Raw genomic sequence first — 12,937 nt, forward strand, 5'->3', positions numbered from 1 at the left:
AACTGACAATATAAAACAACATCCAGAAAGACTTATTTTGATACAGTGCAGGTACATTCCCCATGACCACAACTACTGAATGCTTTCATTGCAGATGCAGAATGAATGGCAGAGCAAAAGTCACTTTAAGTGCTGCAGGATGGGAACAAGTGAATATTCATTATAAACTCAACCTTTACAGTCAGTTCTGAATGTATTCAGGTCCAGTGCAGGCATTCACATGTGCATCCCTTTTACTCAAACTGTCTCAAACTCATTCAATTCATCATTTTATCGAGTCCTTAAGCCAATTTTCAACAGAAAAGCTAAGAAATATAATGTCAAAGCACTAAGTGAAGCTTACTTCCCAACAAAACCCTATTCATTCGATTTCAAGGTGAAGTACGGCTAGGTAAAGGTGAGGTAAATTATTCATATTATAATATTATAAATGTCAAACATTCACCCACATGGGCTTACGGGAAACTACTGACAATGTTAAAAAATGACAAGGTACTCGCTTATGTTTTGACAGCTCACCAGAGGCCCCAAATCCTTCTGAGCCATTTGTGGGTTTTAAAACTCACTGTAAATAGGGCAAGGTGGGAGAAAATGTGGAGGAACTGTTGGGTACAATAACATAAGGCTCCTCTCATTTCTCTATTTTGTCCCTCCTTGTCTCCTGTCCGTCTGTCCTCCTGTCTGAGACCTGAAAATGGATCTTTGCACGCCATCTTGTAGGATATATCAAATTCAAAAAAGCATCATGAGGAGAGAGGAGGCTTGCAGGAAGAACTAGGAGGATGCACATGTGTCCTTTGTGGAAGTCTTTCTGACAACCGTGATGTAAGGAGGCTTGATACACACCTCATCATGCAGCTGGGCCACGTCATATTTTATTGACCGACTTGACTTAAGATCCAGTGTGTAGGATGTAGGAGGATACTGACAGCAGCGGAATGCATATTATAATAAGTATGTTTTCTTTAGTGTATGACTTCCCGAAAATAAGAATGTGTTTTTGTTACCTTAAAATCAGTTGTTCATATCTACATAGGGATTGAGTCCTTGTCTATGGACAAACTACACACTATCTCTAGATTGGGACATTCATGTTTTTGTGCTTTATCCTGTGTTTTTACTAGTTTAAATCACCTAGTCTGCTGAAAATTAAGCTCCTGGTAAAAACCTAAACACTAAAGAAAAATTCTATCGAGGAGACGTTTCAGCTGGTTGCAATCTGCAGTCCTCGCTGTTAGTGTTACTGGTATGGTGAGAACAAAATAAAGCACCACAGGCAGACAGAAAAGTTATGTCCTTTAATATTTTGCTTGTCAAACATAGAATGAGCAGACAAGTGAGACAACAGTTAGAGTCAATTTCTTGGCTCAGAGTCTTCCAGGACAAGGTTTCAGTGGTAAGCGCTTGGCATAACACACCAAAGCAGAGAGCAGGTGAGTCACTGGTGTCCACAAGTGCACACAAATGGCAAACAGTTCAACTGTGTGCAGCAGTACCATGAGGGAGCAGACAGCGGGCAAAGTCAGATGAGCAGGGGGTCCAGAACCAGGAGTACACACGGGAGAAACCAACACACCTGCGCGGAGCCGACTATACAGTAGGTTGGTCAGAACCGGCAAGGAGTCAAGAAACCATCAGTGATGATGAGTGTATGCCACGTTGCACACACAAAGGCAGAATGTGCAGCCACACAGTGAGGTAATCCACAGCACAGGAAATCACAGGCAGCAGAACAGGTAAACTCACAATGTGGAGCTGACTGGCAGTCCCACTACACAGCCATGGGGAATAGGTGACCAAGAACCAGGAACATGGAAGCAGAACTCTTGATTGGAGACAGAAGGCTGAGTAGTTTACCAGGGAGCAGGTGAAGCAGGAGAGTTGGCAACAAGGAAGGGGAAGTATGAGGTGGGTGTGGTGGAACGGCAGGAGCGGGAGATGTGTGAATAGGTGATAGGCTGGCAGGTAGGTGTGGTGGAGAGGTGGGGTGAGAATGGCATGTATGGCAGGTCAAAAGTGCAAACTGTGACAGACAGATTCCACCAAAACTGGAACTTTAAACCTTTTACCCAATCTAGTGGCACAGGACGTCGTCCAGGGCTCACCATCTTACTTTTCTCTCCACATGAGTTTTTACTTTCTGCCAGCTTATTTGAAGTCTGGAACGTGTTTTGTCTTTCCCTTTGGGTTGTAGTGCGGGCTTGTCTTGTGATGTTATACAGTATGTGTTCTTCCTACAGATGCGACCTATCCATTTCCTCTTTCCTCTTTTGATTGTGGTCGCTATTGTCTTCTTAGATGGTAATCCTTACAGTTCCCCATTTGTGGTTTTGAAGAGCAACCACAGCTTTACAAAGTAGCATTGACATTTGCTGCAAAACACCTGTATCTTTCTTGTGAGTGCCCTGTTTTTTTTTACATGTCTTAGGACCATAGAGTGGGACAGTCTTCATGTTGGTGTTGAGGATACCAAGGTTGGTGTTGTTGGAGAGCTGTTTAGATGACCAGATTCGCTGTAGTATCTTGAATGTCTGCTGTGTTTACCAAAGTCCTATTCAATTAATGTTGCTTTAAGATAACAGCTCTGAAGCATGAATTTCTCATTCTTGATTTATGCTTGACCTATCTGTGAACTTTGAGAGTGTCCCCACGGCCAAAGTGGGGTCACACCATCAGACACGGCCCTTTGTGGGGGTCCCATGTGGCAGATCAGTGCATATCCGACGCTGTTTAACTAAGCAATGCATATGGGTGGAGAAAATGGAGAGATCGTGTTTTTTTTTATATACACAGACGCAAGGAGAAAAGGTGAGGAAAGGAGAGTGAGGGTGCACAGCGTGAGAATTAAAATTGGGCAGGTCAGGATGGTATCTTTTAAAAAATAGTGTTCATTGTTGTCTTACAAACACCTTCAATATAAACTATAATAAAAAAAATACCCAAACTGATTAGAATCAGGAAAGGTATGATCAAAAACAGACCAACTTTTAGGATTAGAATTAATGAAGTTGGAGTCCTGCTGTGTGGAATCAAATATCTGGCAACCAAGATACTGTGTGTGTGTGTGTGTGTGTTTGTGTGTGTGTGTGGGTGTGTGAGTTAAGCAGGACCTCACTATCTTGCACAGGAAAAGGTGAAGAGCTGATCTTTGTGAACTCCAATTCAACTCAACAATAACTTTCTGTCCTACAGGAGGATTTGTAAAAGTACACTTTACCAACTCTTCACTCTTTATTGATCTTTTTTACGTCTCACTCATCCACACCAAAAACACCTCATCATATCACTCTTTCTTCCTCCTGCTGCAGACACTTTTCTCTAGTAATTATTTACCAGCTGCACAAACATAAATCCACATTTAGTTCTAGTGTGTGTTAAGAGAACCAATACCTCGAAGCTCCCTAAAGAAACACAGGGACACTGCAATAATATGCGTCTTTTATGTGACGTTAATGACGGCGGTGTTGTTGCTGGAGGCCTGAAGGTGATGAATAACAGCCATTACTACCTTCCATTTGCTGGATGACGGCTGTATTAAAAGTCAATCTTACCTTTGAGGTGGTGACTGAATGGTGGACGTGCACAATCGAATCGGGCCACACCATCTGTTGTTTGATGTTATTTTGGTGTGTTGGAGTGTGTTATCACTTTCAAACAAATGGGAAAATACACAATTATTTCTGTGGGCGCGGAGCCCAGTGGCTGCGGAGAATCAGGACCGAGAAAATGACTTCAGTAATTGCAAGGCTGTTTTATGGAGGTGACTTTGGTGCAGACTCATTTTTGACAGCCAAAGTAGGAGCTGAATACATCAAAGCACATCAAAAAAAAAAAAAAAGAATTTCAGAAAGACGTTAATAAAGACTCTAGAGATAATTTGAAGACAGGTTTAAATAAGGTTTATTGTGCAGTAGCTCTGTAATTTTCCCTTTAATTTCCAGTATTTTAATATATAAAGTTTGACCCTTACTGTCAGATTCGTACAGGTAAAATTACTCCATATGATGGATCACAGAACTTTAAATTCCAGATCCTAAAGTTAACAAAGACACAAATATTCCAGGCTAAATTAAAGGGATGTCTGTATCAAGATTTATTGGTGTGGCAAACTACTGAAAATATTCACTTTTCCTGTCAGAACAACATATTCTCACTTTGACCTCGTCACATATTGACGTTTGGTCATGGACTTTCCACATCCAGATATGACATGCAAGGTACCCTGGCTGCATTGGTTGTTGACGTTCTGAGACGACGTTTTAAGTTCTGCCTGTTACATGCCTTGTCTTCTTTCAAAGAACATTTCCATTTTCACAAGAAATGTACAGTTTGCATACAGTCTCTTTCAAATTAATGCACTACGCTGGTACCACACAGCAAATTGACCTTTTTTTCTTCAACAACTAAAGACACACAGAAACACAATGTTTTCCCTATACAGTATGCACTACTTGCTAATCGTCAGAGCGCTGCTGCAAAAAAAATCTCTCCATACACAATAAACTCAAAATGGAAGATTACAAATTGAACACCCCAGAAGCATCGTCTACTCAATCGCCCACCAATCATTAACGGCCGATATTCATTCCAAATAGCTTGAAGCCTGATCAGAAGAACTGATAGGATGGAAAATCACTCAAGACAAATGACCTTTTGCTTAGCGCAGCCCCTTTGTGATGGTCCAACAAGCTGTTTGAGTAAGCATGGAGCCCACACTGCACTCCCTAAAGAAATATTGTCATATTTTTGGAAAAAATGAAATAGTGATTCCAGAGAGAAGCAGACAGAGGGGTCTACAAAATGTGTTTGAAGGCTATATCCAGGATGTGAAACTGACTGAGCAGCAACAACAGGTTAAAAAGACAAAGATAGTTAGAAGCTAAAGCCGAACTATAGGCTACAGATCACAGTCTAAAAGTGAACCACCACATCACTGGTGATCATGACAGAAGACAATGAATATAAAGGGAAACTTCACTGATAATGAACCAGCTGTGTTCTGTGTGCTTCAGCTTGTGCTGCTGCCAGCACCCGATCCTCCTCTGTCGCTGGGCGGGCAGGGATCTGCAGGGGAAGTCAAATAATGTTCATCTGTGCACAATGCCATGCCACACAGCTGGTTGAACATCAGCAAAGTTTCCCTGCTTTCCTTCATTGTTATAATCATTAAAAAGCAAAAGCAGCATGTGTATACATTCAGTAGGCTATATCTTCAGTAGCAAGCTAGCTAACCCTATACTTTTCAGGGTTTGATTTTGGTTTTGGAACAGGGAAGAAACGTATATCTTTTTTCAACCTTTCCAGGTAACAGGTGTCATTAATACACATTTAGCTCGAAATCTACAATACTGAAAATGAAAGGAGATCTAAAACGATTGTGTTAGAGTCAATGGAGCACAGCTGTGTTATTGTCAGACCCTAGTATGATTGGGGCGGGACTTAGCGAAGGGTAAATTTCTCTACACACCTGCCTGTCCAAAGTGCAGACACAGCCTCTCTTTCTCCTCACTCGCCACAAACACACACGCACACCACACAGGACTCTTCTGTAGAGGCTGCGTTACACTGCTACGCTGTTTTTTTTAACAGTATTTACATTTAGCTTTGTTTCGTCTTGAACTGTGCTCACGCAACCGACGTGGCACCTTTATTTTTACAAGCTCTTTCTTGCCTGAGTTTCTCCACTGTTTGAGTTGTTTGTCTCTGCGAGTGGAAAGGCAGGGTTGATTAGAAGAGGCCGGGGGTGATTGTGACAATTGTTGGTTTTGATATCACTTCTCAAAAACCGCTTGAACTATTTGGATACAGTTTTATGGAGGTACCCTAAATCTGTATTATACTTGTTAACAGTCATCAGTTGTTTTTATCTGTTATCTGTTTTCAAAAAGAGCCTCAGGCAGCAGTTACTACAAAAATATGTAAAAGCTTGAACACTCTAGACTGTGGGGACTTCTAAACCAGTTACACTGAAATCCATTTACATTGTATTGTTATTTCCACTTGCCTTGTCTCTATTTATGGTATCTTACCGACATAATGTTTCGACTGATTGAATAAATGTCTTTGGAGCATTTAGTAGTAAGCATTAGGGTAGTTTAGTTTTTTGGATCTTGGTTAATCTTCCGAGTTTGGCAGATTGTAAATCTTATGCCGTGTTCACACTACATGACATTTTTGTCTGTTCCAACCAGGGGTCGTGTTAACCGGATATTCTCGGTCACTGACCGTTTTTTTACAACAATGACCGGAAAATCTGAAGGCCGTCGGTCATTTTGACCGGTTGCAATTACCACCCCTACCGACTTGGCGGCGGAGTGCGCGCATTAATTAGCTATTGTCTAGTCTTGATGCATGACCACCTCGTTGGCTTGGAGTGTGTCTGTGACCACTACGGCTCACACACCGGTGCAGCTGAACCACTGGTGCAGAAGGAGCGCATGCTGCGGGACTTTCTCCCGGTGAAGCGAGTGCTTGCAGGATCAGGAAACCCCTCATTCAGAGAGTCTTGCCGACTTCTGATAACTTCTCTGGGAGAAATGTTCCCCGACTTTAAAACTGTGGCTGAAGTGGCGCTGGTAATTCCAGTTTCCAGTGTGGCAGCAGAGCGCGGATTCAGTCTTCAGAACAACATCCAAACAGCCACGAGAAGTCGTCTGTCCGAGGCAAAAGTACAAAACTTAATGACAATCGCCTCCGCAGCAACCTCCCTTGATGCGTTTGATTACGCACAAGCCGGCACAGAGTTCCAATCCATGCGCAAGAGGAGGAAGGTGTAAGACTGAGAGTTCAGGCCGCAGGTGAACTATGTTCAAGTCAGCTGATTTTGGTTGTCATCTACTATGACACACTACACAGGATAAAACGATGGATTATTGCATACGACACTGATTGTTGCTCACGATCCGAGCCGACATCATACGAGGCTGTGTCATGATATAATCGGGCTGATATCCTGTAGTGTGACCTGGGCATTACTGTATATTACACACTCTTTCTTTTCCTTAAATCTAGGAAACATATTTTAAAATACTACTTGCTTCATGTCTCGGCTAACATTCTCAAGCTTTAGACAGCTTGTCAGGGTGTCCCACTTCATATCTCCATTATTTGTCATGGACTGTACTTGTATTTTTCACATTTTTTTGTGAATAAACTGAACTTAAACTTGTACTTAAGAGTTGTCTTGGGTCTGTGTAGGCAATTTGTATTAAAGCAGATGAAACATGAAAAAAAGCCCTGTCCCAGTTCTAATAGTTTTATGATGCAGACAGAATGTTTGCATGATCGCTGTGATGGTCTGTTCACCTGACAGTCGAGTTTAAAGACATCTGCTCATTCACTGTTAGTCATTCTCTTGCAGAAACTTTGATTGTCATTTCCGTCTGCTGTGCCTCATGAAGACAGCGGCCTTAATTTCACTTCATTTCACACTCCCACACACACTCGCTGAACCTCAAATAGAAGCACTTGTTCTGTTTTTATTGTTTCTATGAAATAATCATCCCACAATCACAGAACAGGCTGCAGGTGCAACCAAATGTTCATCAGAGAGACCTTGATGAGGAGAGCTATTTCTGTATTTTTTCTATTTCGTGTCTTCTCCTTAAAGCTTTCCTAACAGAAGAGACAACAAGGCATAATTACTGTCATTGCTGTAACAAGACAAACCTCATCCCAACACGCTTGGCAGCCATAATACCGACCTTTTGTCTTTTTTTCCTGTGTTTTACCTCACGCAGCAAATGTAAATGTCAGCTGGGCTGCGATCCGTAAGCCTTGCTTGTCTACAGAGCGGCTCAGTGTCTGAATGCATAGCTAAACCTTTGAGGCTGTCAGCACGTCTCTGATGGGATACAACAAAATCTTTGTCATCTCAGGCTGCTTAGGGATTCAGAAAATTGGACACCCTCCCTGCCCTGCATACTGAAACTCCCACCGATGAAAGCATGTATGAGTATGCATAAGTGCCCCCCCCCCCCCCCCCAAACTCCTACGAGCACAGATATGCAGTGTAGGAGTTTACTGTAAAAATTTACTGTGGGAGAATCACAGCTGTATTTACATCATTATGTATCCGACTTCCTGGTTAATGCAGAGGTAGAGATACACCGTCGTGTTTAATAACCTTGGCAGCCGCAGTTTAAAATGAAACAGATAATCTGGAGAGCCAGGAGTGTGAATATTTGTGTGCACGTGATCTGCATTTGTATTTATCTTCCCCCTAAATAAAGGTCAAGGTGAACTTTATCATCTCAGAGAAATATTGTTATGCTGCTAGATCTTTTAAACAACAATAAACTTTTCTGTTTCTGAAAAGCGAGAGAAATTTCCCTGTTTTTTTTTTAAATAACATCATCATTTGGGGCGGCACGGTAGTACAGTGGTTAGCATTGTCGCCTCACAGCACGAGGGTACCTGGGGGAGCCCTTCTGTGCAGAGTTTGCATGTTCTCCCCGCAGCAAGCTAGCTTAGCGTAGCTTGTGTCTAAGTGTGTCTCACTTTTGTTTGGGGGTTGGAGGGGCAGACAGAATGTCGCCTCTTCTGTCATGGCACTGAGAGCATTATAATTAACATAGTTTAAGCTAGGGGTGGGGGGAAAAAAATCAAATTTTAGATGCATTGAGATTCTGTCTTGAACGATGCAAGCATCGACGTGGAAAACTCATAATCGATTTTATTTTATTTTTATATTTATTTTTCAAATTACCTTAACTTCTCGACCATTCACGTAATTCCAACGGATTCTGAAAGCTGAGAAGCGGAGCTTTCCAGTGATATACATACATTACAGTATTACAGTAGTGACGTCATTACCTGTGAAGGAGGGGAGGGAAGCGAGCACAGCAGGTGAGTGACAGCTTACGAGGAGAGTGCAAGTTGGAGTGATTTAGCGGTGTTTTAGCGGAGTTTTGGTGAGTTTTAGTGGAGTTTGGGTGGCGTTTTCTTTGCAAATAATATTTAGTGTTGTAAATAATAGTATTTGTGGTTTTTTGAGAGCTTCTGAGTGTTTTTTGCTGTGTTTTCGTCATGTTTTCAACATAGTTCGTAGTTTTTCCATCGTTCGTCTTTTTATAGTTCATAGATAGTTATAGTCAGTTATAAATACTGGAGGAGAAATGACGAGGACGTCGACGAGGGACAGGAGAGTCCCGTTGAGATTTGTGGATGAGGAGGATAGACCGGAGGAAACTGGTGGAGTGTAGTCATCTCAACCACAGTAAGTAATACAGTTTGTATGCACTGGATATGTATTCCCAGTTTTATTACAATAATGTTTTTCAATATCTAGTGTAAATTTTCTTATTGGCTCCTTTTAGAATCGTTTTAGAATCAAAATTGTCGCCCTCGGAATCGGAATCGGAATTGAATCGAATTGTGAGGTGCCTAGAGATTCCCACCCCTAGTTTAAGCTGTTTTATTTTCCAAATATAATGGGATAGTTCAATGTATAATTCTGGTTGTAATGCGTACCAAACTGACAGAAGAAGGAGAAGAAGATATACTTCACTAATCCCCAAGGGAAATGAATGAGTTACGGCCACCCCTAAAGCGTCATACTGAACAGCTCAATACAAATACCTGTATAGTTACACCCCTTGCTGACAGTAATAAAGCTTTTATCAAAGGAAACCTCCAAAGTCTTGTGAAATTAACTTGTTTGCCATTTTTCCCAGGTTCAACACTGAAGATCAATAAAAGTTTTATCTCTGTGTGCCCACTGCAGACACAGGTCCAGTTCAGCACAGATTAGCACAAAGATTAGAGGCATCAAAGTTGGTAAAACTACACCTTCAACCAACTTCAAAGTTGTTTTGTTTAAAATGTTTCTATTGGCACAGACTGTATACTACACACACAAAATGTAACATGTAAATGTGCCTGTAGGTTGTTAGTTGTATTTTTTGGTGATAGCTCAACAAAAAGTAGCACTTTTTAATAGTTTCACAGGCACATGAACAGCTACAGTATTAACTGTGTTCCATCAACCAATAACACTTCAGGTGGTCCAACTTTTCTCTTGATTTATTCTCAGGATTTTCTATCACCACAGGAGATTCACTCACTAGTTTTGAAATTAAAATATTGAGTATCATTTTGGGCATGTTTTGTCATCCCAGGCTGCCCTCCAACTACACAACAACTGGATGAATTGCGTACCTTAACACCTATGGCATATGGGTGTGGTATGTAGGGTATAGGGTGTAGACAGAACAATGAAAAGAACACCATAAGTAGTGACAGACCACGCCGCCGCTGTGTGAGTACTCACTGAGCAGAGACTCGATGACCACTCTGTAGGCACTGGCGTGTCGGTGAGGCTGCCACTGGGCGCAGAAACTGTTCATCCTCATCTGGTATGTATTCAGGTTAGTCACCCCAAGATACACTGCAGGAAGGACAGAGAGAAATTATTCATGGAGTATTTTTCCTTGAGGAGCATACATTTTCAGTATCTGTATGTAAAGCATTGTTGACAACATTAACAAAAACAAGAAATACAAAAGAAAATGTGGAGTTTAGTTTGTGAATTCTCGCTTTGCTTTAAAATAAGCATTTTTGACAAATGTTTCAGTCTTAGCAGGGGATACATGTGCATTTGTGGCATTTTTAAAAACCAGTGCTCCACAAAGGGGACAGTTAGGTTTCTACAGTGGTATGATTGGGGAGCATCTCTCACCATCTCTCAGTTAGAATTGGGCGATATGATGGTATATATCAGTGGTTCTCAAATGGTGTGCCGTGATGCCAGTCCAGGTGTACTGAAGTTATGAATTATTTTTTAATTGACTGTATCAGTATGTTGTGCACACCCATCTTACTATATAATGACGAAAACTCTGTCTGTGTGTGTGTCTGTTCCACGCTTTTCTCCTCACTGACTTGGTCAATCCATGTGAAATTTGGCACAGTGGTAGAGGGTCATGGGAGGATGTGAATGAAGCAATATTACATCNATTAAATTAAAAATAACATCTCAAGGGTTTCACCGATCACCACACAACTTTGTAGGCATATGACCACACATAATCTGAGGGGACCCCTCCATTATTGACCCCATCAAACAAAATGGGGGCGCTAGAGAGCTAATTTCTTATCTAGGCCTAACCGCCATATAGATTTTTACTAAACTTGGTAGATATGTGGAACAGGACGCCTCAAGGTGACTGGAGAAATTTAACTCTAATTGGCAACTGGGTGGCGCTATGACAACAGAAAAATGCTTAAACATGGCTAAAATGCAACCGATCGCTGTGGCTCCCCCTGTGGCCCAATGTTTTGGGGGTTTTTTCTAATATTTGGTATGACTAAGTCATGGTATGGTATGCTGTACATAACCACAGAAACTGTCAGTGTGTCATTCTGTCAGTCAGTCATTCTGTCTGTCCCTCGTTTTTCTACTCACTGACGTGGTCAATCTATGTGAAACTGCACATAGGCATTGAGGATTGGCATAGGTAGAAGGTGGTTATTAAAGAGGCAAACTCTAACTAAAAACATAATTCAATTTAAATAAACCTTCACAGGGAACCTATTTGTCACTGTTTGCAAATGGGAATTATTAGTTTGTGACACATCCAAATCCCTGATTGGCAGCCAGTGTGATGGATGATAACATTTAAAAGGAGAAAGGACAATGGATTGCTTTATTGTCTGGAGCAACTTGCAACAAAGCACCAGCACTACCATAGAAAAAAAAAAGAAAAGATATGTCAGTAGACAGTATCACGAAAGCTACCTGCCTCATTATTTCTTATTTTTATTGTCTTGTGTCGCGATAAGAGTGATAACACACATTATGGAAGCTATTGTGCACAGATATAAATAAAGGCGTGTCTTGAGATTTTGGCTTGCCCTTTGGTGTGCCTTGGGCACAGAAAGTTTGAAAAACCCTGGTATAAACCATATGACAGTAGAAATATGTCCACTGGTAGAGATTTGGCCGTTTCTACCATGGGAGCTATTTGGGGCAGGTTGTGAAGCAAATCAGGGCTGAATTCTTGCCTGATCTCAGGATTTTTGCGTGATTGCGTGATACCGATTTTGCAGCCAAACATCAGTGTTTGCCGATATTCTCCTTGTTGACTGCCATCGGTCGGCATACAAGATGACATTCACGTATGGCAGTAGCTGATGTTTTTCTGTTGTGTCACATCACATTTGGTGAGGCTGAAAAGCAGGGCTCGAGACTAATGTCATCCCATCATCCCAGGGACAATACTAAACATGTTTGGGATGAACAAAGATCTTCACTGGGACGCCTTTAGGACAAAAGGACGCAGTAAACTCACTTCTGATGTGTCAGGGGACGCACCCAATTGTTTTTCTGACAATGCTACATTGTGAACAACAAATCTGTGTAATCATAAGCACGACAGGAGCTACTTAGCGTTAGCTTTAAGCAGCGGGTGCCCGATACTAAGATGCTGCATTGAGTTACATTATTATGTGTTTAACCCTATGGGCCCGAATGACGCATAGTGCGTCCAAATTCACACCTGTTCTTCTCTATTGATTTTCTCCGCGACCGTGCGTCATAGCGAGAAGCCAGCATATCACGTGAAACAGCTGAATTGTAGCTTTCCGACAAGACCAAGCACTTGTGGTAGTCCAATGTTTTCACAGCGAAAAACAATCATAAAGTTACACTAAAAATATGTATAACAGAGCTTTCATACAGCTTTGCACACACATTACTGTTGGATAGATTACTCGCGAATGCAGGCTCGCACAGAAATGCCACGCATATCACATGAAAGTGCAGGACCAGAGCTTTCCAGTGATACCACACACATCATTGTGCTGTCATCCCATTACACTATAAATACAGATTAATTGTCTATAAAATAAAAACCTGACGAATTTCTTTACAATCCATTATACAGATCTTGTTATCAGTCACTTCATATAGTGAGGAATATCGTATCTTACCACGTCT

The 12,937-nt window shown here is 41.5% G+C and overlaps 1 protein-coding gene across 1 annotated transcript in view; it reads right to left on the reverse strand.

Moving 5' to 3' along the window:
• Nucleotides 1-12,937, reverse strand: part of LOC126384266 (collagen alpha-1(XIV) chain-like) — a 304,818-nt gene that overhangs the window by 105,654 nt on the left and 186,227 nt on the right. The window contains exon 23 of the mRNA XM_050035226.1: nt 10,271-10,387. Within this exon, the coding sequence (XP_049891183.1) occupies nt 10,271-10,387 (117 nt within the window). The remainder of the gene's footprint in view (nt 1-10,270; nt 10,388-12,937) is intronic.

Source organism: Epinephelus moara, chromosome 22 (genome assembly GCF_006386435.1).
Source record: "Epinephelus moara isolate mb chromosome 22, YSFRI_EMoa_1.0, whole genome shotgun sequence".
In the NCBI taxonomy this organism is placed as follows: Eukaryota; Metazoa; Chordata; class Actinopteri; order Perciformes; family Serranidae; genus Epinephelus; species Epinephelus moara.